The following is a 25,179-nucleotide window of genomic DNA, read 5'->3' on the forward strand; positions in this document are numbered from 1 at the left end:
AAGCTGTATTTGGATTCCGGTTTAATTTTATACCAGTAAGATCAATTAAAATGCAATGTATCAAAACCGGTCTGAAATGAACCGGATCTATCTGTGGCCGCCGTTACTTAGGTTTTATGCTAAAGAGCTTTGCGTCTCTTTCTCAGCCTCTCTGATTCTGTCTTTCTCCTGCCTCCGACTCTTCACGAAAAACCCTAATTAGCTTTGTGGTCTTGTTGCTTTCGCCATGGAAGACGGCGGAAAGAGCGACGTCCCCAAGTTACCAATCCCTGGAAAGAGAAATATACTAATCACCAGTGCTCTTCCTTACGTCAACAACGTTCCTCATCTCGGAAACATCATTGGATGTAATTTGAATCTCTACTCTCTTTATCTGTGTGCAATTTATGTCTTCTCCTTCTCCGATTTGCGTGTAGTCGTGTGTGTTTGTTTTAGAACCAGATGCTTTGTTCAGATATAGAAATCAATTTAGCCTCGAAATCATCCGATTCTAGTTTTACATTTCAAATATAATGGAATTGTTAATAATGTGTGGACCGAGTTTTCGGATTGAGTTTTTTTTGTTGTTGTTGTTGTTGAGTGAGTATGGGTGGCTATTTGGATGTTTCTTTCTGGGGTTTATGCAATGCTTTGTGTGTGTGTTGTTTTCTTGCAGGTGTTCTGAGCGCTGATGTGTATGCTAGATACTGTCGTCTCCGTGGCTATAATGCGATATACATATGTGGGACTGATGAATATGGGACTGCAACTGAGACCAAAGCTTTGGAGGAGAATTGCACCCCCAAGGAAATCTGTGACAAGTAATGTATCTTCATTTTCTAAAATTTGATAGACTTCGTCTGTAATGATGGTTTATGGGATTTAGACGTGTCTTGAAATATTTTTTTATCAGTGGATTTGCGATATTGACAAGAATTCTGAATCTTAATAGTTTATCCTTGTTCAACTTAATCAAGAGAGAAATATACGCAAGTTTCCACAGATTTTCAGGATTTGTTTTTGAGAGAACCTTTCAGATATTTTTGCTGGAGAATTTTGGACTGTAGCATCATTTGTTGTTGTTGTTGTTGTGAATTTAGGTACCATGCCATTCATAATGAAGTTTATGACTGGTTTGATATAAGTTTTGACAAGTTTGGGCGAACTTCAACTCCAGAACAGACTGAAGTGTGCCAAGCAATTTTCAAGAAGTTGTGGGAAAACAAGTGGCTTTCTGAGAACACCATGAAGCAGGTGAATGCTTTTACTCAAATACCACTTAGCCTTATTTGATTACAAAAGCAGACATATGCTCTTCTTAAGTAGAAGGATTTACACCACTCAATTTGTGGGGTTTTTAACTCTCATGTCTTTGTGGCCCATTGTATTTTCAGCTTTATTGCGATACATGCAAGAAGTTCTTAGCTGACCGGCTTGTTGAGGGTTCTTGTCCGTTTGACGGGTGCAATTATGGTTCTGCTCGTGGAGATCAGTGCGAAAATTGTGGAAAACTCCTGGATCCTACTGAACTTAAAGATCCGAAGTGCAAGGTTGGCTATACTTTTCTTCTTCATGGCATCATCCCATCAAGGGATTGTATTTGTGTTGTTTTATACTGTTTATAGCACTGCATTTGCTATGTTTTGTGGGAAAATTGCATGCTTCAGCACGTCAGTTGAAATTTTCATTCACAAACAGCTGCTATTTTTTTTTCCTGTGGTTATAAAGATGATCTTAGGTGTGAAATTTTTTCTATTTTAGAGATATCTTGTTAATTTAGATGTTGAAACATGAGACGCAGTTGCATCAGTTAATAAGTGATACATATGTATTACATATGGTTATAATATAAATCACTGGTAATGGTTGGTGATTTTGTTTCTCCAGAGCATGCTTTGTTTTTCTTCCTATCTTGATACTTTGGTTCACAGATTTCACAGTTCAGGCCACTGTGTTTGTTGATTTTGGCTTTCTATAGAGGCACAAGACTATGGTCTTTTATTGCGGATACTAATGATTTATCCCTCAAACAGGTCTGTCAAAATACACCCCGAATTCGCGACACAGAACACCTGTTTATTGAGCTTCCGTTGCTGAAAGATAAGTTGGAAGAGTATATTAAGGAGACATCTGTTGCTGGATCTTGGAGTCAAAATGCTATTCAAACAACAAATGCATGGCTTAGGGATGGGCTTAGACAGAGATGCATTACAAGGGATCTTAAATGGGGAGTACCTGTCCCACATGAGAAATATAAGGAGAAAGTAGGAGCCTCATTTCCAGCCAATTTCATAAACATTTAAACATCAACTACTAATTCAAATCATGGTTATAGGTCTTCTATGTTTGGTTTGATGCTCCTATTGGATACGTCTCAATAACGTCATGCTACACATCTGAATGGGAGAAGTGGTGGAAGAATCCTGAGAATGTGGAGCTTTATCAGTTTATGGGGAAAGACAATGTGCCATTTCACACTGTGAGTATATTACATTTCAGAAATTTGTTTACCGCCAGTTTCTTGTTCCAATGGCTTTAATTATTTACTCTTTTCTTCATCTTATTTTTTTCAATAAATTAGAACATCAAAAGTCTGTTTGGTTTTCGTCTTTTCTGAAGCTGTGCTCAAGGTCTGCTTAAGAACGGTTTATCTTTTGTTAATTTGATAGTTTCCCCTAATTTATTGTTATGCAGGTGATGTTTCCCTCTACGCAGCTTGGAACCGGGGAAAATTGGACACTGATGAAGACAATCAGTGTGACCGAATATTTAAACTATGAAGATGGTCAGTTGATGTTTCACCATGGCTTCCTTGGGGACTTAGCTGAGTGATTTTATTTAAAAATTGTTTTTGTTTGCTTTGCTTTTTCTGCTATTTATAGAAAACAAGGACATGTTTTTGTATGGGTTTTCAGGAAAGTTCTCCAAGAGTAAAGGTGTTGGAGTGTTTGGTAATGATGTAAAAGATACAAATATACCTGTTGAAGTATGGAGATACTACTTGCTGACCAACAGGCCTGAGGTAACTGATTGCTGTTACGAAATTGAAACATTTTTTCTTCTTTCATCATAGGCATGCTTAGCAAGTGTGTAAATTTCAGTAACACTGATTGATTCTGGGGATCGTGCCATCTAGGTGTCTGACACATCATTTTCATGGAAAGATTTGCAAGCAAAACTGAATGGCGAGTTGTTAAGCAACCTAGGCAACTTTGTTAATCGAGTTCTGAGTTTCATAGCAAAGCCGGAAAGTTCAGGTTGGTTATCTTTTCATATTTAAGTAATAGGTGTTAGCTGATTTGAGTTTTTAGTTTGACATCCAATTTAGTATATGGGATGTGTATTCTTTTATTAAAGACCAGCCAGTTGGTGTGCAAGTGAGAGATACTTGAACCGTGGGGGATCAGTTTGTTGTCAAATGTTAGCTTGTGATTATGGGATTGAAGGTTCAGTTTCTTTTTAGAACAAACTTGGTAGTCTAAAATGATAGAAAGGTGCATTTGGCTTGCAAGCGTCGTTATTATTATTCTGCTAAGCTAATGTAACGCTCTCTGATAAGATTTCCTCTCTTTGTAAACTTGTATGGACATGGATTGATCAACTGATCATAGAAACATATCTAAAGATCAAATGCCCATATATATGTATATGTATATCTGTTCATACATTCTAGAGGATTGTCAAATCTTGCATTTGGCCTTCCCAAAAAGACAAACTGAGCATGAGGTTGTGGGATAGCATAAAGTATTAAAGTCTCTTTGAAACAGTTAGAAGAAAAGGCATGAAAAATTAGCTAGAGTTCTGGTTACCTGCTTTGTGATGCTCTTGACGACTAGGGCAAGTCTTTTTCATATCTCTCTTTGATGTGTCTACCGCCTCACTATTGCATGTTTGAATTGATGTGAAGGTTATGGGTCTGTCATTCCTGATGCTCCTGGTGCTGAGTCTCATCCTTTAACAATATCACTGGCTGAAAAGGTTGAAAAGTTGGTGGGAGAGTATGTTGAAGCCATGGAAAAGGTGAGAAATATTGTTATGAACTTTGGCCTGTTATGGCTATCTGACTTTCTGTGCATGTTTGTTTAGGTTCTTAATAAATGCCCTTTTCATTTGATGCAGGTTAAGCTCAAGCAGGGCCTGAAAACTGCCATGCTGATTTCAAATGAAGGGAACTTTTACTTACAAGTAATTCTATTCTCATTAACAAACTATCTATTAGCTTTGCTGGCTATTCAGTCTAACTAACTATGCTGTTATCTGTAGGCAAACCAATTCTGGAAACTCTACAAGGACGATAAACCTTCTTGTGCAATTGTTATAAGAACTGCTGCTGGTTTAGTACACCTTATTGCTCAATTGTTAGAACCTTTCATACCATCCTTTTCTTGTGAGGTCAGTTTGATTGAAAGTTTGGGTAAAATTGTTTCTATTTAGTTGTAATAGAAAGCCAAACGTGATTAGTGCTGTCTATTGCATTTTGTAGGTATTTAAACAACTAAATTTGCCTCCACATTTTTCTCTCTCCGATGAGAGGGGGGAGGTATTACTAGCAAGTAGACCATGGGAGATTCTACCTCCCAGCCACAGGATAGGCACCCCTCAACCTTTGTTCAAGGAGTTGGTATGTAGCTCTCTGATTTTATCCATAGAAAGCCGGCCTTGTTGTATGTTATAAAACGCCATGTAGCATATGAATTATATCTAAATGATATGATCACAGGTTGACGAAGAAGTGCAACAGTACAGAGAAAAGTTTGCTGGAAGTCAGGCTGATAGACGTGCTAGGGATGAAGCAGCAAACTTGACAGATCAACTTAATAAAACAAAACTTTCAGGTTCTCTATTGTTATTATCAAAATCCTGTTTTACATTCTTTAGGCTTTTAATTGCTAGAGATCCTGAGCTTACTACAGACTGAAATGCTGTTTATTCCCAGATGCCAAGAAACAAAAAGCATCATCATCAAAAAGCGGAGGAAAACCCAAACCTCAACCGGCTACTGATCGTGAAGTAACTATGGCAAGACTTGATATCCGAGTTGGTAAAATTTTGAAGGCTGAGAGACATCCTAGGGCAGATGCATTGTATGTGGAAGAAATTGATGTTGGGGGAGGTGAAATCCGCACTGTGGTTAGTGGACTGGTCAACTATATACATCTTGAGGAAATGCAGGTTTGTTCAATCAACCTGTCATATGTTTTCATCCCAATTTCACTATCTATTCCTTTCTAAAATCCAGTTGATCTAATATTGTTTCTGGACAGAACCGTATGGTTTGTGTTCTTTGCAACTTGAAGCCGGCGAAGATGAGGGATATTGTGTCGCAAGCAATGGTTCTTGCAGCTTCCAGTAGTGATGGCAGCAAGGTAGAATGCGCAAGAGTCTCTCTGACCTGTCTGTAGTTCCGCTTGTTTCATTTCGGTTTTATAACAAATTGTTTTTGCTGGAAACCTTTCAGGTGGAGTTAGTTGAGCCCCCTGAATCTGCAATTATTGGTGAGCGAGTTACATTTCCCGGGTTTGAAGGCGAGCCAGACGATCTCTTAAACCCAAAGAAGAAAATATTTGAGACACTCGCGGTGGATCTACACACAAATGAGAATCTAGTTGCTTGCTACAAAGATGTGCCCTTCACTACATCTGCAGGTGTATGCAAAGTTTCATCCATCAGCAATGGCCCGGTCCGGTAAAAGCTTACTTGAGCCATAAGCGCCATCTAAAATTCTCCATTTCTATCTTTTCTTTTTTTTTTTTGTAAGAGGGAAACGAAACGTATTTCCGAGATTTCATTTGAAAAGTTTATTCTAATTACAAACATGTTCTTGTAAACTTTTAAAGTTTGGTACGATTTTGGTTCTTGATTTGATGTTGTGAGAAAATTTCATCTTTTTAAAATTACCCCGCACGTAAAACGACAAATGCCACACAACTTCTGATTCCAACTATTGCATGGAACTAGTTGAGAGGTCCTTAAATTTAGTAAATCTAATAATTCTCGTTTACATTCTAAAAGCAGTCGCATCTTACGTTTTGAGAATTTAGTAAAAATCTAATAATTCTTGTTTACATTCTAAAAGCAGTCAAGTCATTCGTTTTGCTACTTTTGTTACTCGTATAATATCACAAAACAAATCGTTCTGCTTAATAATAGCAACATCTTACGTTTTTAACCTTTACAACTAATTTCTGGAAACAAAATATTTATATACCTTGCACCACCTAATTTTTTTTTATTAATGTTATTTTTTTTTTATGGCCACGACAGCTATGTTTTCTTTTCACTGATCCGAATTATAAAGGTGAAGAACATGCATCACGATAAAGAGTTTTCTACAAAAACAGATAAATCACTCAATTGAATGAAACTCATGACCGAGTAGAGTGAATGGATTGGACACCGCTGGGACTGAAATTTTGAGAATGCCAATTTGTTGGATTGAGCTCAACGGAGCGTTATTACAAACTAGACCAACCCATTCGGATTAAGGTACATATGTTTCTATATTTATATTTTTTTAAAAATCCTACTTATGGCACAACCAGTAATATTTATATAAACTCATCTGTAAATTACGGGTTGATAAATATATTTTATCCAGTTGATAATTGCGATTGACGAAACGTGTAATTTTAATGTTCTTATGTATGCAAGATTAATTTGTTGAATGTCGAGTATAGATACACGAATTGCCCTCAAAGTGTATATTGTCTATACGTAAAACAACACCGGAAAAATAAATAATAAATAAGAAGGTTGAATGAATCAAAGGTGGATGGATACTAGTTTAGAGAGTTGAATAAATGGATCAAAATAACGAAACTAATTCCAAGTCATAATATTTGTTGTTATAATTGTCAACTATATAGCTACTAAAATATATCAAAAAACACGGACATTATTTCTGTAAAAGTTTAGGGAGTTGAATAAAAATTTAGAGTGTTAGATAACAATTCAACTCTCTAAATTGTTATCTAACTTTGATTTGTTCAACATTCTTAGTTATTACTTATTACAATTCAGTCAAAGAATTTGTATCCAATGTTGTATCTTTATTAGATTAACTATTTACAGAAAAATGTCCCGTGTTTTTTTTTTATATATATATTTTAGTAGCTATATAGTTGACAATTGGTTTTGGTAGTTTCGTTATTTTGATCCATTTATTCGACTCTCTAAATTGTTATTTCACTTTGATTTATTCAATCTTCTTAATTATTATTTATTAATCTTCGGTCAAATAATTTGTATCTTTATTAGATTAATTATTTATAGAACAAACCTGCATGCTTTTTGGATATTTTAGTTTATTATATTGTCTATGGAATTTGAGTAACCAAAACTTGTAATTATTGACAAAAGGCGAGCTGATTTATATAATGAAAAAGTGAAAATTCATTGGTTTAATTTAATGGCAGTGGTACATGTTGATGTTTTGCCCGTATGCGGGGTTTTGGCTATTTATGACATCTTCTGATTTTTTCCCCATAATAGGTTTACTAAAATTGGGTATGATGAACTGGATTGTGTATGTAGTTCCGGTCTAAGTAAGTAGATCCTGAGTTCGTTAGACCAATCAGTGAACGAAGTGACAGATAAAATTTTTGTGTAAATTACAAAATATAGAAAAACAATCAAATGAGCGTGACTGCATGAAAACCACAAAAGCATGTACGATATTTAGTGGGATGATGGGTAGGTGAAGGTGTTTTTAAATTCTAACACGTGAGGTTTCGTAAGTAGGTGTATAAGAGAGTTACCATTTGATAAAAATAAATTCGTTTTCGGTTAAAGTATTTGGTTTTGCGTGGTTAAGAGAAGAATAACGTAGTCTATATAATCATATATATTGGGCTGTGCTGTTCAATGTAATACTCAATATAAACTAATAATGGAAGATATTATAATAGGCCTGGTGGCTCTTGCCGCGGTTCTTCTCTTCTTTCTTTACCAAAAACCGAATACCAAACGGTACAAGCTGCCTCCAGGCCCATCGCCGCTTCCGGTGATCGGAAACCTCCACCAGCTTGAGAAGCTTAACCCACAACGCTTTTTCGCTAGATGGGCCAAAATATACGGGCCAATCTTGTCATACAAGATAGGAAGCAGAACAATGATGGTGATATCGTCGGCTGAACTAGCTAAAGAGCTTCTCAAGACGCAAGATGTCAACTTCGCCAACCGACCTCAGCACCATGGCCATGAGTTCATATCCTACGGCCGGCGTGACATGGCATTGAACCACTACACGCCGTATTACCGAGAGATGAGGAAGATGGGGATGAACCATGTGTTCTCACCTGCACGTGTGGCCACCTTTAAGCACGTCCGGGAGGAAGAGGCTAGGAGGATGATTTATAAGATCGATAAGGCCGCGGAAAAATCCGAAGCGGTCGATATAAGCGAGCTTATGTTGACCTTCACGAACTCGGTTGTGTGTAGACAAGCGTTCGGGAAGAAGTACAACGAAGAGGGGGAAGAGATGAAGAGGTTCATCAGTATTCTCTATGGGACTCAGAGCGTTTTGGGGAAGATATTTTTTGCAGATTTTTTTCCCTATTGCGGCTTTCTTGATAATTTGTCAGGCCTCACAGCTTATCTGAAAGAATGTTTTGATAGAGCAGACCTTTATCTTCAAGAGGTTGTCAATGAGACGCTTGATCCCAAAAGGGCCAAGCCCGAAACCGAGAGCATGATCGATCTCTTGATGGGGATTTACGAAGCACAACCTTTGGCTTCTGAGTTCACTATTGATAATGTCAAAGCCGTGATCATGGTAAGTATAACATCTCTTCTTTTCTATGCTTTTAACCTTTGCTTGCCCTACAAGCAATCATTTGCGTGTGATTTACTCTTCTTTTGGTTCTTTCGTTCCAAAAGGATATCATAGTGGCGGGAACAGATACCGCAGCTGCGGCGGTTGTGTGGGGGATGACGTATCTAATGAAGTACCCTCAAGTATTGAAGAAAGCTCAAGCAGAAGTGAGAGAATATATGAGAGAGAAAGGTTCAACGTTCGTTAACGAAGATGATGTCAAGAACCTTCCTTACTTCAAGGCCTTAGTTAAAGAAACCCTAAGGATCGAACCGGTCATACCTCTCCTTATCCCTCGTGCATGCATTCAAGACACCAAGATCGCGGGTTACGACGTCCCGGCTGGGACTACCGTTAACGTCAACGCGTGGGCTGTGTCACGTGACGAGAAGGAGTGGGGACCGAACCCTGACGAGTTCAGGCCCGAGAGGTTTTTTGAGAAGGATGTTGACTTCAAAGGCACGGACTACGAGTTCATACCGTTTGGGTCAGGCCGGAGAATGTGCCCCGGAATGCGTCTTGGTGCGGCGATGCTTGAGGTTCCTTACGCGAACCTTCTTCTTAATTATAACTTTAGACTTCCTAATGGGATGAAACCAGACGAGATCAACATGGATGTCATGACTGGTCTCGCTATGCACAAGGCGCAGCATCTCAAGCTTGTTCCCGAGAAAGTGAACATGTACTAATTAAGATATAGTCAAATAAATCTACAATCTCTCATCTTGGTTTGGTTTCTTTATTAAGTGCACTCGTATCTCTTATCTTTCCATCTTTCTCTTCACATTTTCATGAAGGAAGCAAACTATCTTTTGTGATTCTTATATATATATATATATATCACTGAATAATTAATTTTAATAGAACTTGGTTTGGTTTTAGTTCTGATAAAAACCCAAAACAATAATTAATTCAGACTAATAATGAGCATGAAGGAAAATTAGATAAATACCTAAAAAGAAAATTCACAATTAAAAAACAAGATAAAAACCCTGATCACACCAAACTTAAGAAAACAATTATTATTCAGAAAAATAAATAATCAAATAATACATAACTATCCCTTGTTCAAAAAATTGCTAGGCACTAGTTAGACATCTGGGGTAGATCTGACCCCTAGCGAAAAAATTGAAAGACTCAATCAGAAAATATTTTTAAGGTTATTTATTAAATTAATAATAAAATAAAATAGAAAATATTTGAAATATGTATAGTTTTGCCCCTATTTATTAAAAAACACCAAATAGAATATAAAAATATAGTCTTGAATTCAAAATTATGGTAAACACATGAAAACATATTTTTAAGATTTATGATTCTGATTAAATTTTTAACATAACTTATGGTAAAACATCACAAACTCTCGATCTCAATGTCTAAATAACAAAAAAAATTGTTATATATTTGTAATATTATTTAAGAAGGATATGTAAAATTAGGCGGAGTATAATTGGGTGACTGATTTTTTTGGAACAAGGTAATAGTTAGAGAATAATAGTAGTTAGGTGAAGCCATTTTTGGAACAAGGTAATCAATACTAGATTACTTAAAAAATTAATTATCTTCCTCATTTAATTGATAGTTAATGAACAAATCGGGTTTACTTCGCTTTTAAATTGAGCTAAGTCCATTACTCCATTTGGTTACGGCAAGGACTATTTTTTTTTTGTTTTGCCAACAACTTTGGTGAAGAACATCTAGTTTGGTTTGGTTTGATTCTGCTAAATTACCCATCTCTGTCTGAAAGAATTTAAATTAAAAATAATTAAAAAGTATAATATTGTACAATGCCAAGAATCTAATCTAATTAACAAGAGAGAGCGATTGACTGGGTTTTTAAAATGAAACGTTGACCTCGTTTCGCTGGTTTGGCATGAGAATCAATAACCGGAGATGACCTTCTTGGCATAACTTGACCGGGTTTCTATGCTGTGTGAGGATTGCATTACTGTTGCCTAACAAAACATGAGCAATTATGTAACCATCCCCTTTCTCATTTGCAAATTGCCATTCTCTCACTGTCAAGTTGAAATAGTCTTTCCGCGTCGACACCGTTGCTTTCACCTCCACGTACTCTTTCTTACCACCTCGGCTTTCGATCAGTAGGTCGTAAGGTAAACCGGTTTCACTCTGGTCGTTAACCCATCTAACCAGAGCCTCATTGCCATATTTTGCAACAAAGTATCTGTACGCTATTTCTTCACCTTTTCTACCGGTCTGTTGCGCTTGTGCAGCCCAGGGTGTGCCGGTGTGAAGCTGATCTCTTTCGCTGAAGTTAACCGAGAAGGAATTGTTCCATTCATGAGGAAGATTTGGATTGAAGTTAGTAGCAGCTTGATTCCCTGGGGTTGAGCCACTAATCATATGCATTGAATGCAATGGGTTTGGCTCACTAGTTCGTGAACTTGTGCCTGCATAATTATCATATCCAGAAACCAAGTTGGTATCAGTCATCTCAGTCGGTATTTTTTCGTCAGGAGCCTCTGTTTCATCCTTTTCACCGCTGCTATGCATACCAGAGGCCAGCTCTTGTTTAGAATCATCAACGTGGGCCTTGCTAGAACCATGTCCTGGTTTGGAACTTGAAGGTAACCAGCTCAAGCTTATTCCAGCTTTCTTCTTCGCTTTAACAACAGACTTAAGGGACCAGATCTTCTCATCGTCAGGAATCTGATGAACTTTCTGACTGTTCAGAATGAAAGATTCCATTTGCTCCTCGCTCAAACCAGATTCTGCCATTGTTTTTATCAAGTGAAGGAAATTTGCCAGATGCAGATCAGGAACTCCGTTGAAAAGCAAACGAGACAGTTCCATGAACAAGGAATGGGAATCCAGACATGGTGTTGTGTACAGAGCTTTATCCTGAAGACAACAAGAACCAGCATAATATTATAACAGTAAAAAAGCTGCACTATAAAAATCTGCATCGGATTAACATATAAGAATGAACTTGCATAGTAAAACTTCAAAAAAAAGCACATGCTAATTTTCCAGATTGGGAATAAACAACTGACGTATTACAAAACCATAGTTCCGGTCATATCAAAGGATACTTTGCATATCAGCAGAGAGGAGTTTGAAATAGCCCCTAAAATCCCGCAATATTTTGTGTAAATAACGCAAAAAAGAAAAACGAAAGAAGACGTACATGTAGAAGAGAGCTGCATTTGAACTCCTTTTTAGAGCTAATGCCATATTGCGGTATGACATTCCTATAGCATAACTTATCAGCAACAAAGATTTGTAGACGCTTGAGTTGACTATGGACTGCCTTTTTTGTCTGGATATACTTCACATGATGAACAGTATAGATATATCGCTGGGCATAAGGCAGAGCCCAGTTTACAAGTGACACTGTTACAGTATTATCTTGCGAACCTTCATATTTAGCTTCACGTTTTACCACCTGAAAAATACATAAACACCACAAGAGTGAATTGGAATTAAGGTTACATAGTAGAAACGGAGACACATATATCAGTTCTTCCCTGGTATATAAGCTACAAGATGATATTTTTGGAGTAAGTGCATCAACACAATAAGAAAGGCTTACTCTTGTATTTCAGAGCAAATCTAATGTCCCTAGGAAGCCCTTACATGTACAACTAAGTGGCTTGCATTTTTCAATATATATTTGTGAAGGAGAAGATAAGTTTACCTCAGAAATACTTGGAATGCCCAAGCTGTGCATGAGTCCAGACACTTTTGTTTGAAGCACCTCTTGCTCTTCAACATCATTTTCCCCAAAGTTAATAAACTCAATGTTATCCTTCTTTTTAAATCTCTTCTTTAACTTCTCATCATCGCACCAACATACGAGACCAAACGAGGAGTGCAAGGAAACCCACTTATCATTTTCAGTAGGAAGTACAGTGTACTCGAGTTCTGAAAGTCTCTCTTTAAAATGAACAACATCTTCGGAAGATTTGCCAGAATTCAAGTCATCACTCCACTTCAGGAAAATTTTGAAGACCTATAGGCATGAACTTAAAACTTTAGCAAAGAAGAGCATAGATTGAAGATAAACAGGACGAGATGAATCAGTAAATAACTTACAGCCTTGGCAGCACATGAGGGTGACACATAATGTGCGAACTGCCCTAGAATTTTAAGGTATTCTTGAAAAGGAGGCGTCTCAGGTACTCCACACCCATTCACAAAAAAGTCATGGAGACCTGGATAGATAGTGCACAACGTTTTCCTACGCAATGATTCCACAACACTGCTGATCTGCGAACTGATCTCTTTTATCTCATTTAAAACGCCAGCAGAATCATTCCAGTAAACATCGCCAAGTGGCAAGAATATTCCAGATATCAGATCATTCTGCCTACTTCCAATTTCATGTGGTACAAATACAGACGGGAGAGTATGAAGTTTTTCAGATATTTTCTCCTTTGAATCAGCCATTTCATTCCACAAATATTTGTAAAACCTGGTAATCTGAGAGATGCTGCAAAATTAAAGACAACGTTGTATGCTGTTAGAAAGAACATCAGGAAAGGACTGTCTCGTATCATCATCAGGGGTTTTGGAGTCACAACAAGGGGTTGGAAAAACAAACACTTGACTAGAAGAAGCATGTTGTAACTATATAAAAAGAATAACAACTAATTGCAAAATAAATTACATGGAAAATTTATCTGAATCCCATGAACTCTGTTCATATGTACACATAAAAGGCACTTGAAAAACGTTTAGAACTCAGTTCTCATGTCATTAGACCTGATATTTTAGAGCTAAAAAGAAACAAATCTCCAGCAGAAAATCATTTATCAGCCGTAAATCAACCAATGCAGAATAGTGAACTGTGTTTAAGAACTTCCTTATTCGTAATAAAGTGGAAAGAAAACAGGTAAAAATGAATGTAACTTAAATCACAACACTCATCTAGAAAAGATGGGAGTCACTGTTTTAAAAAGAAAGAACATGTTGAAATTGCTACCTTGATTTAAAAGAGTCTCCACAGTGTACCCAGGTTTCTAGGATTTCCAGAGCATCATTGAGGCAAACTTTGGTCTTAAAACCAATATCACTGAGTAACTTCACACTTGTAACCTGTTCCACAGTAGCCCAAATATACAGGTTAAATATATAGGTAAGAAAACTCCTCCGCTCAGTAAGAGACTGTAGGAGGTCCATATGGTAGTGAACTAGTAATCATACCAAGCAAAATTTAAGATATCAAAACAACACCCCGTCCCACAAAGAACCCAAACCTCTAATCAAATTTCAAGACCATCCATGTAATATTATAAGTCCATAGATAAATACTCAAAAATCAATTTATTCACTGCGTATATTCGACCTAATAGTTATAATACCAAATAAGACAAAACCAAACCAACCTTAGGAACTGCATAGGGAGCGTTCAAGCCAAGTATTGACTTCACATCATCACAATCATGATAAAGGTTTTTTGCAAGATGCAATTTGTTGTCCATGCTTGAAACTATCCACTGAGAATCACAAATTACCCTCATAAATGAAGATTCTGATGATCTGATGACACCATGCGTACCCGAATAATAGTTAACAGTTGCTTTATCATGGTAACAATCATCCCACAGTCTATTAAGGACTTCCAAAAGATACTTGCAACCTTTGCGGCCATTACTTTTGTTCAAGAGAGACAAGAGATCAACTAGTTCCGGGGATTCCCAATCTTTGACAACTAACTCGGGAGATAACAAGTTGATATCATACTTTTCAAAACGTGAAACAGAATAGAATTCAGCAATGCTCTTTTCAACTTGCACCACTTGAACAAAATCAGCTATTCCAATCTCTTGAAAAAAATCCCGCCACTCCTTCAATCCGCATGCATAAAATTTTGATGCTGGATGTTTCAAGTAGGTACCATCAACCACAGGCCACAATATATCCAAGTTTTTGGTAAGCTTCTTCATGTTGACTTGGTTTCCAAATTCTTCACCGAAATGAATTGACCCCTCACCTAGCTGTTTCAACCCATAATTTGACAATATCAGAGCTTTGCTTCTTAACTCAGAAATAATGTAGTTCCTCTCATTATGACAAATATGACAGCCAGATCGTAGATGTGTCATCACAAAGCATAAGTAATCAACCATCACACCCTCCTCTGTACCTCTAATCCTCGCCTCAAAGGCTGGTAATATCTGAACTTTGATGATTTCATGTGCTGACAGCTTTTGAACGCCAATTGCACAAAGCATGTTTGTGAGGTCATCTACACAGGATTTTTCATCAACAGAAGACGCCAAAAGAAGGGAATGATCAATGGTTCGGAGATTTCCATATAGCATAGGAAATGCTTCAAATACATCACCAAGATCTAACCCAGAGGTGTCATGGTGCAACCATACTGCACCTTCATCTAAAGCGGTGAACTTACCATTTGACAGGGGAATAAAAGGGATCTTGTGAAGGTCATCTATAAGAGTCTTATCTATACCAAACTCTACATTACCATGCCCAGAAGAACGGAATAGTATGTAAAGTTCAGTAATTATAGACGATAACCATGCAAATCCCATTGACTGCAGACAACCTTTCTTGTGACTCAATGAAGAAAGAATCTGCACCAAAGTCTTCGGCCCGTAGTCTTCAATGCCCAGTGACCTTGACAGAGAATCTGACAAAACTATATCTTTGTCCAAAAATCCCAAAGCAAGATGCTCCTGAAGCAATCCATCCTTAAGAAGAACCCTTATCTTTTCATTCCAGTTTCTTAGAACCTTGCAAGGAGGAACCCATTCTTCACCGTCTCCCTCAAGCAGCAAGCAATTTGTTGTTCTCAATCTAGATATAATAGAACGAGGAAGAGAAGAAAAGAATCCATGCACCTCGCCGACTAGAGGTACGAGCTGCATGTATGAGGACACAGCTTTACCCAGATTCTGGGCGAAAGAAGGAAGACTGCAGAAGGACCTCAAAGCATCCACAAACAAACCCGGAAATTCTGACAAAAGCCACTGGTTCCAAGGGCTATCCTCATCAACATCCTCCCTTGATGATGTAAGAATGAAATCCCCTTGTATTATAAATTTCAAACCATAAGTTCTTAGAGGAAGAAAAGCAAAAACGGGTTCTTGAATCATACATGATCTGTAAGTTCCATCTTCCATCATGTCAAGAGTGAATCCTATAGAAATCTCTGTTGTCTGAACGCCATCACGAAGATTGGAAGCCTTTAATTTCTCTGATGCCACAAACCAGGTCATACTATTTTCTCCACATGAAATCTTTATGATATTCTTGCTCACAACCTCTTTCCTCATGACCAAGAGAGAATCGTCAAGCATGTTTCTGTATACTATGCACTGGAGGCGATGTAGGAAGAGTAGTAATGACGGATGAAGGTCTGAAAACATAGGTTCAATGTGATTCACTGTCGTTCTTTCAGAATCAATGGCTCTGAAAGGAAGTGTAATGCAAGTGTTCCATCCTGCATCCTTTAGGTGTAAAGCACGGCCAGATAACATGCTGATAAGCGATTCCATATCATGAGGAGGTACAACAGTCGGTAAAATATATCCAATCTGACCCTCACTTTTATCAAACTTGAAATGGAAACCATTTGAGTGGATCTCAGGAGCATCAGAAACCTGGAAAGTGGGCCCAAGCAAAAGCGTTAGAAGGATTTATCTGAGAAAGAATTTGCTACGATTCGTGCATCACTTAGCTATTATACATATGCCTTTCAAGCTGGCATGTCTTTGAAGACATGTTTTGGAATAGAAATTCCAAGGCCATTTCTTAGCTTAGCATACTATAATCGTAAACTTAGTATAAGCTTGGATTGTACATACCCGAAACACTGACTTGAAGCCAATTCCTTTCTTCCCTATGTATCCACCAGATCCTTTCTTTGTGGATCGACCAACATCACACAGGGCCCGAATATTCTCAGGCATGAAGCCACACTCATTGTTTAAAACAACAATCCCGGTCTTTTGAAGAATGAATGTGAGTGTGGGTTCCACGTGTTCAGGGTACTTATTGTCATCAGCATTTTGAACCTGAAGCAACAATAGCGAGAGTGTAAGAGGATCACAAATGGAATGTCCATTAAATATCTCCTGTCTACAGGAATAGTGATAAAGAGACCTACGATGTCAAACAGGTATAACAAACATTTGAATACTTTAACCCTCCCCATTATAAGAATAAATGATAACGGATTCATCTACCAGTTGACAGCATAAAGTTATTACCGAATAGCCAATCATCTTGGACAGAGTAGAACTCGGTCATAGGAACAGACATATGCATAAGATTGCCCCAGTGAACCTAATTATAATGCTTGCAAGAAGATTATAAAAAAAGAGAAAGAAAGAAAGAAGGTAAGAGTTCTCACGAGTTCAAGAATGAAGTGTGAATCTTGAGAATACAATTCCTGGGACAAACACTGAAGTGCTCTTCCTAACCGAGCATGTTGTTTCTGCAGCATATTCATCTCAGTACCAGAAGAAGTTGAGTCCAGCCCAAATTCATCCTGTCTGATTGAATCAATAACAGAGACTGGATTATCATGAAACTCGGGTGCAGTCTGGGTGAAAGCCTCCCCAACAGAATCACATAAAGTACCAGCATCACCAACAGTGTGACAAGATTCATGAGGTTCATTTTTGTATTCGCACGACTTCTCTGATACGATCATGCATCGTTGTTCGGTCTGAATTAGGTCATCCAATTCTGTTTGCACAAAACCTGCGCCAGAATCTAAGTTGGACAAAGCATTCTCCACTACAGCTGAGTTCGGTAAAAATGATGAGGAAAACTTATGGTAATCACTAATCCACTCAACAATGCCTAGCAGCAACCCGACATCATGAAGCATAATGCGCTGCTCTGTGTGTTCGCATGCAGACAAAACACTTGTAGGAGCATCTTTAACAACAGAACGTAGTCCCGAAAGCAAGACATCAACAACTAGACTGCGAAATTCACCAGGTAGATACCCCAGACAATCAAGAAGAAACTTAGAGGCAGCATAGTTACTTTTAGCCACTTTAGTTCTCTGTTCTACTATCATTTTGTCCAAAGAAGTACTCGGCTTCACTGGCACATGCATGTGCACAACAGAATTCCTATCATTTAGCTCCACCTCCTCGGAATGGTTATCAAAAGAAACTTCAAATGCACGTTTTGCGTAGCATTTTAAAAGGGAAAATGGTAGATGTGTTCGTCCATTTAATGATATCAACGACAACAACTGTGCAGCCGTATGGTAAGCAGATCCTCGAAGAGCAGCCTCTAAGAACGAATCTGCTGTTGCAGAAGGATCTGTTCTAATGATCTTACCATCCCTTGTCGCTAGACACAACAGATCTTTTGAATTAATCTCATTTAAAAAGCCCATAAGAGGACCAAACTGTGGGGCATACCTAAGATCCCAGTGACACCATGAATTCAAGTCTGACAACAATGGAACTCTAAGCAAAACATCTAAAACCTCTTTGGAAGCAACAGCATTAAGAATGCTGCTTCTTGCTTCAGTATCATTTCCCACTGTCAGAGATTCTTCCAGATGCTTACTGGTCAAAGAGTTTTCAGCTCCAAACAATGTTGCAGAAAAGAGGACACATTTAGAATAAGACTTCTTCTTAGCAATGATTTCAGTGAAATTTTCCTCTGAATCTCTTCCTACAACCTTAAAATTGATTGATGGAAACTGTTCTGCAAGCAGTCGAGCTACCATTTCTCTAGATATTACATTATCACCTGAAAATTCAGAAGCTTGTGAAAGCAAAAGGGTCAACAGATTCTCATTCACGTGGGCCTCCAGAGGAAACTCTTCCCGTAATTCTCTAGATAGAAACCTTTGAAGTTGTGTTGGTAGTAGTAACATATGTTTTTCCAAGAAAGTGAAAAACCCACCCCAACCAAGAGACTCAAAATTATGCACTTGAAATTGCTCTACCAACAAAACCTCGCAACTCTGTAGCTTCCTAAAGATACCAATGTGCTTCTCTCCAGAAAGATCATGCTCAAAATACAAGGAAAGTCTTCTGATAATTTCCTCAACAGTGTTACCTAATAGATAAAATTGATCAGATTGCAAAGTGTAAGAGAATTGACTAGCCCCAAAAGACTACCACAGAACCTTATTAGATAATGCATCTCAAGAAAACATTTCCCATTCTATTATAGTTCCTTAATCGTATAACTTGGATAACTAAGGTACTATCATGATGCTACAGTGTAGCTTGACCATAATTTGAAAAAGTACTTGGCAACAAATAACCGAAATTAAACATGCAGAGAGCGCAAATGAAGATAGAGAATAAAAAAATACTCACTGTATTTAGGAGGCATAACATGCTGAGTTTTGCTTAACTCACGGTTTTCACTTGGGTTAATTTCACCAACTTGATTTCCTGAGCCTGTATTAGTCGTGTCACTTAAGCTAGTCATTTGCAAATTATCATCTATGCTATCCCACATTCCACGTCGTAATGAAGTTACCTGCCAATGTAGCATAAGAAAAAAATGAAGCAAAAATAAGAGACAATGGGTATAGGAAGCTCATCTTTAAAAAAATTAGAACCAATGCATGCAAGCAAATGAGAAAATATCAGTAGAACTGAAGATATCCTGCTTTAACATCTATGTCATACTAGATGTGTCGGAAAATATATGTTTTGTCCATACATTAATTATTACAATTAAACATAATATGAAATGCTTCCAGGGCAAGTTAGCTTTCAATTTAACAGATAGTATTTTCACAACACAAAACAGCACTCTGCATATTTCATTTAATAAAGCAAATTGGTATCACTAAAGATGCTCATTCTACCGTATTTCAGTGAGAGGAAAGCATAGTCATATGTAGTAAATAGAAACTGATGATCTTGATTTGACAGAGAAAGGTAAAGTCAACCCAGAAAAAAACATCTATACTGTTCCAAAAGTAACTTAAATGAAGCCCATAACAGAGAGAGATAAAAGTCGATCTACACAAAACATTTGAACTCTTTTGCCAAACAATATGTGACACATTTCAATTTTCTAATCTATATCCTACACATTTTTCTTTATTTTTAGCTGAACAAAACAAATTCATAATGAAGTAAACAAAATCCGTAGAAAAACTTCTTAACAAGGGGGTAAAATGAAGTTACTACTCAATTACGGCAAACATCTGCAACTTTTCCTTCAGCAAAAGTAAATGAAATAAATTAATTGCAAAGAAAAAAGAGATACAATTGCTTGAAACAGCTTTCCCACTGGACCTAAAGGACGCTTGCAATGTTGCGGTTTTATTTTCGTCTGATTGTCAAGAATAAACAAAGACAATTAAAGAAAGACAATGCAGACACTTCTCGAACATTGAATAAGATGCTTTTTGCACAAGGCACGAAACCAGGTAAATTTTTTATGAGATGCTACAAACTCTATGTTAAATTTCAGGTGTAAAAAGGAATAGCAACGAAATTTCATAATAGTAACATGAGATGTTGGAAGATTTTCATTAGTTTATTTAATAGGGAAACAAAGAGATGAAGTAGGGGCTGGAGGTGACAAGGAGGTAAAGTTTTGAATGATCCACAGTGTGTAGTATTTTTTACCCTTATTCAGCCTGCCTCAGTGACATTGTGATTTATCAAAGAGCAAAGCTGAACTAGAGGAAGTTTATACATTTGCTGAACTCAACTCCAAGACTTTGCAACTGGGTGCTAAGACTTAGTTCAGGAGCAGGGAGGCTTGAACTACACAGAAACAAAAAAAAAAGAGTACGAGAAAGAACAGAAAAACAACAAGAGAAAAACCAACATTAAACCAAGTAACTGTAGATGTATGAGCGGAAATCGTCTAGCTTTTAGATCCAGCAATACTTCCAGAATTTGAAAAGGAGATATAACAGAAAATAGTGAGCCTGTGTTACACAGTGAAACTATCATATATCTGTTCAACTGGAAAAAAAGCAAACGAAAGAGGGAAAAACAAAAAGGGTAAAGTAAAAAAAGTAAAACTGAGGAGTGGAGTAAAAAATGAGTTTGAATGTAAATCGGAATTGCAAACGTGAAATAATCTCGCATCCTTCACTATGAAAGATATGAGTAGTTCACACAGACCTAGACACAATAACCACATCATTTTCCATCTTCAAAGTGACGGAAAACAACAGCTTTTTCTTTAATAAATATTTGATGGATGAAAAAAAAAATCTTAAATGTAGTAGCCAAACATCCGTCTGTTCTAATCCAAATTGGGAGATAGGATAAAACAGCTATTTTGCAGAGAAAAAAAAATACATCCTTGGATGAGGACGTCAGATTAGGAGGCACTAAACGAGATTTTTACTAAAATTCTTCAATTAAATTCAATGAAAGGAAAAAAGAAAAACGCAAAAAACTAACAAAAGTAATATGACCACTCACAGCGACATTTAGTAATCCAACAAACGGAAATGATGACATCGCTTTAGCTCTTTTAATCTGAGCTCGTCCTTCAGAGCCCCCCAAGTTGTAAAAAGACAACATCTTCTCGACAAACTACAGTAATAAAAGAGACTATTAGAAAATAAACGAACATGAACCTACGGTTTATTTGATATATGAATCAAAAAGTCATCCAATCTCTATATGAACTTACGGTTGAAATGCTTAGCTCTTTACATGTGTCCTTCCAAGTTGAAATAAACAACCTTAAATCTCCTTCAGAAAGTGTGAAATCAGCCTCATCGATACTGAGAACCTTCTTAGCATCAGAATCATCAGCCAATTTAGGTATCTCTTGTTTTGCGCGTCCTTGTGACTTAGAGGGGGATTTTCTAAGCAGTTTGGACGAATCAGATTTTTCGTGATTACGTTTTTCACCCTTCCTTTTCTTATTGGAGCCCCCAAGCCGCTTCATCTCTTCCGCAACAGATGGATATGGACAACTATTGATATGGTCAGAACTATTAAGATTCGCAACCTCATATACATTATCATTATCATCTGAGCTTGATGAATCAAATCTTGTATGCTTGCCACAGTAATCCTTATGATGTAAAGCAAATGAGTCAGCACGCTCAGAGACAGTTAAGGGTTTATCTTGCCGTTGTTTCTTTGATGAGGGGATGTGATACTTTTGATGCAGCTCAGTCAGTAAGACTTTCAATGTTTCACCTTCTTGTCTCTTCGCGTCTAGAATGAACGATACATACATCCTACAAAAGATGTACATATAATCAGGCTAATACAGTTCATACTAAGAACAAGCTGAGAACCTAATCTAGTAATCTCTTATAAAACATGATCCAACATTTGAAAAACCAAAAAAAAATAATTCTAAGAATGACATCTCGATCATGTTTTTAAAACCAAGCTTACTGTACTACTAAAATAAGTTAACTCATAAGCAAGTTTAGAATCCAGAGAAAAATCATACCGCAAGCTCTGAATACGCACACCAAGCTTTTCCTTGCTTGTAACTGACTTTTGGCTTGCAACAAAATTGAGAAATTCATCGAGCTTAACATCTTCTGTCATATAAGTGTGCAGATAGCTATCAAGAAATGTTATTATCTCCTCACTAGTGATCTGAACTGGGCCAGTAGAACTGGATATGGATGGAAAATAGAGCAAGACTAGTGGATGCTGCAGCAAAGGTCCCAATTCCAAATCATCGAAAGAATCAACAAACTCGTTCCGGCAAATTGCCACTTCCAAATCATACAGGGTCACGATTCTTCTAGCCCCAACGAAGCAGTGAATAAATGCATTGATCTACAAGAGATACATCAAAATCTTTTTCGCTCTGCAGAAGAAGATAGACATAGTCCAGATATCAATAGAGAGAAAGTTTCCGATCTTACCTTGCCTTCAATGGCCATAAGTTGACGTAGAGAAGGAACATCTTGCATTTGAACACCCAAGGAACGCCAAGAATCAGCCTGAAGTTCTTCAAGAACCGCTCTGGACACTCTAGTCGAAGAAACACTCTCTCCAGCAGCAGCCACTGCTTTACGCGTCTTGTTTACCGCCTTATCAATCCGCATAACTTCAACTTTGCGCTTCGGTTTTGCCGATGACTTATCCAAAGTTACATTATGACTAGTAGAGATCGGTAGAGTCACACTAAAGGAATTAGCACTCTCACCAATAGCAAAATCAGAATTCGGGGGGACAACATCAGTCCCCTGTACAACAACCTCCTCTTGCCGTCTTCGTTTAAAGGAAGAGCTTTCGAAAGTTCCATGATTCTGAGAGGAGGTACTGATATCGTTGTTAATAGGCAGAGATGATTGAAGAGGGAAAGAGAAGCTGTTCTGGCTATGGTTCTGAAGGAAAACATTAGCGTTAGCCCCAAACTGGTGAGGGATTTGTTGTGGAGGATGGAAGCTAAGATTCGGCTGGGGTTGGAAATTAGGGTTTCCGAGGGAGAAGTCTGGGAAACTAGGGCGGTAAAAATTCGCCGGAAACTGAGGGAGAGGGTATCTAATAGGTTGTTGATTGAAATTGGGAAACACGGGATTCGCCTGAGGAAGGTATCCTCCTCCACCGGGAACGGTGTTGATGATGTTTCCGTTGCCTCTGCCGCTTCCAGTGTTGTTCGTGGAGGCGTTTAGAGACCACGAACCGTCGCGGTTCCCTTGCATTCGTCGGCTGAGGGGAAAAATTAAAAAAACGGTGTAGTTGGAGAAGAAAGGGTTTAAGAGCGTCTCCTCTCTGTTTTATATACACGATGAGAGTGAGTCTGTGTCTCTCTGCTAGCTTCGGAGGGTTAGGGTTTAGGGACACGCTTGTCCGGTTTTGGTTCCGATTTTGCAAACCGGAATCCGGGTTCCGTGATTCTGAGAGAGGTACTGCTGATATCGTTATTGTATTTGGTATTACTAATACCGATGGGGTTATTGGTTTAAGATTTGAATAGAGTTTTAAAAATTTTAAATGTTACGTAGAATATGTTGTTATTAGATAAAGATTTTGTTAAACTGTGTTAAAGTTTAGTGTTATTAGTTTGTGATTTGTAAAAAGTCATTTAAAATCTTAACAAATCTAGGTTATTGGATTCAGACTTCTATAAAGTCATTAAAAGTTTTGTGTTATTCAATTAAAACAAAAGAATCTAGGATTGTTAATGAGTTCAATTATTATGTTATTGATTCATGATTTTAGACACTTTCTTTACAAAATAAAATTATTGAAAATATCATAAAAATACATGTATTGTTTGGAGAACTTTACAAGATTTTAGAAAACTAATTAACAAAACTCTCTAGCAATCTTTAACAATCTTTCACTTATTCAATTTTAATGATTTTGTTGAACTCTTCAAAAATAATCATAAATCTCAAACTAATACCACCCCCCCAAATCTCCATCATTCATTTGATGAGAGGGTTTTCTCGTATTAAAAAAATTATTTGTTTTTTTGTCGGTCGATGCAGTTGTCGTAGTTTGTTTGTGATTGTTGTCTGTTGGTTAGAGCTATCTCAATTGCTAGTGTGCATAGCCCAATAGATGAGAGAATTGCCTCACTGAGTGTTTATAAAATAATCATGCATCTCATATGTGTTGTGGTGCACGTAAAGGCAAAGTGTGATCGTGGAATCCAGGCGATGAAGTGGAGGATGTTCTAGTGGCTCGTTGTTGTGGTCTGGCTTTTGTTAGGTTGCTAAAGTTGAGTCACTATAATATTTATTGGTAAAAAAATATACAACAAAATCGAAAATGGAAACAAAAACTATGATATATTTAACCACACCTTCTATTGTGTATGGAAGATATGCTATCTCTCAATTTGATTTCTATTTTGTTATCCAAAACCTGTGGGCTTTGATTCTTAATTTAAAAAGAACTCCGATTCACATTTATTTAAATATTATAATTAATATCTATAAACTTAATACAATTTTAAAATATTACGAATATGTAAAATTTAAAAAGTTTAAAATACTATATAATCTATACGATAACATGATTTTCACCCAGGGTATCAATTCTCTATGCAGTTGTAGTACAAAGGGTTTTCAATCCAAATTGTATTCAAGCTACGACATCCTAATCGATCAAGAACACATAATCGCGTATCCCATCCTTAGAAACCTCGATTCACTACTCAGATCTCATGGTGAAAAGCATAAAAACACAAACGAACGAAAGTTGCATTGAATTGAAAATAAGATAAAAGTGATAGAGTACATAATCGAAACTGAAAAGGGTAATGAAAAAAAAAATCGAATCCTAACAAAGCAAGAAAATGTGTAAATCGCTCTCTCTCTCTCCCTTAGAAGCACTCGCTCTCTGGTTCGTGAATGTCTGCGGCGTGCTAGGTCGAGAAAAAGACAAGGGGTTTATATATGGAAAACCCTTTGACCTAGCTGCTCGGTTCTGCCCGAAGGTCTGCTCGAGGCTGTGTACGAGATTCGAGTCAGATAGATCCTCGGGTAGGGCTTTGAATTGTTATTC

At 37.3% G+C, this 25,179-nt stretch overlaps 3 protein-coding genes across 3 annotated transcripts; 2 read left to right on the forward strand and 1 right to left on the reverse strand.

Moving 5' to 3' along the window:
* Positions 1-57: 57 nt before the first annotated feature.
* Positions 58-5,873, forward strand: LOC104719079 (methionine--tRNA ligase, cytoplasmic-like). Its single transcript, XM_010436923.3, has 17 exons — positions 58-347; positions 656-800; positions 1,080-1,233; positions 1,374-1,529; positions 2,013-2,243; positions 2,315-2,458; positions 2,674-2,764; positions 2,895-3,001; positions 3,116-3,236; positions 3,887-3,999; positions 4,099-4,164; positions 4,243-4,371; positions 4,463-4,600; positions 4,700-4,814; positions 4,916-5,151; positions 5,244-5,345; positions 5,438-5,873. The coding sequence occupies exons 1-17, from the start codon at positions 227-229 to the stop codon at positions 5,666-5,668; spliced, it is 2,400 nt and encodes a 799-aa protein (XP_010435225.2). The 5' UTR covers positions 58-226; the 3' UTR covers positions 5,669-5,873.
* A 1,879-nt stretch (positions 5,874-7,752) lies between these two features.
* On the forward strand, positions 7,753-9,529 carry LOC104719080 (cytochrome P450 83A1). The gene is made up of 2 exons (XM_010436924.3): positions 7,753-8,752; positions 8,857-9,529. Exons 1-2 carry the CDS (start codon positions 7,868-7,870, stop codon positions 9,478-9,480), a joined length of 1,509 nt encoding a protein of 502 aa, XP_010435226.2. The 5' UTR covers positions 7,753-7,867; the 3' UTR covers positions 9,481-9,529.
* Positions 9,530-10,528: 999 nt separating this feature from the next.
* LOC104720419 (protein NO VEIN) lies at positions 10,529-23,446 on the reverse strand. Its single transcript, XM_087470135.1, has 13 exons — positions 22,584-23,446; positions 22,157-22,494; positions 21,377-21,935; positions 21,163-21,276; positions 19,078-19,243; positions 17,133-18,811; positions 16,585-16,794; positions 14,140-16,380; positions 13,737-13,849; positions 12,848-13,244; positions 12,450-12,764; positions 11,940-12,197; positions 10,529-11,653 (listed from the first exon to the last, which is right to left on the reverse strand). The coding sequence occupies exons 1-13, from the start codon at positions 23,364-23,366 to the stop codon at positions 10,628-10,630; spliced, it is 8,199 nt and encodes a 2,732-aa protein (XP_087326261.1). The 5' UTR covers positions 23,367-23,446; the 3' UTR covers positions 10,529-10,627.
* Positions 23,447-25,179: the final 1,733 nt, after the last annotated feature.

The sequence above is a fragment of the Camelina sativa genome, chromosome 10 (assembly GCF_030686135.1).
Source record: "Camelina sativa cultivar CO46 ecotype springtype chromosome 10, ASM3068613v1".
Classification (NCBI taxonomy): domain Eukaryota; kingdom Viridiplantae; phylum Streptophyta; class Magnoliopsida; order Brassicales; family Brassicaceae; genus Camelina; species Camelina sativa.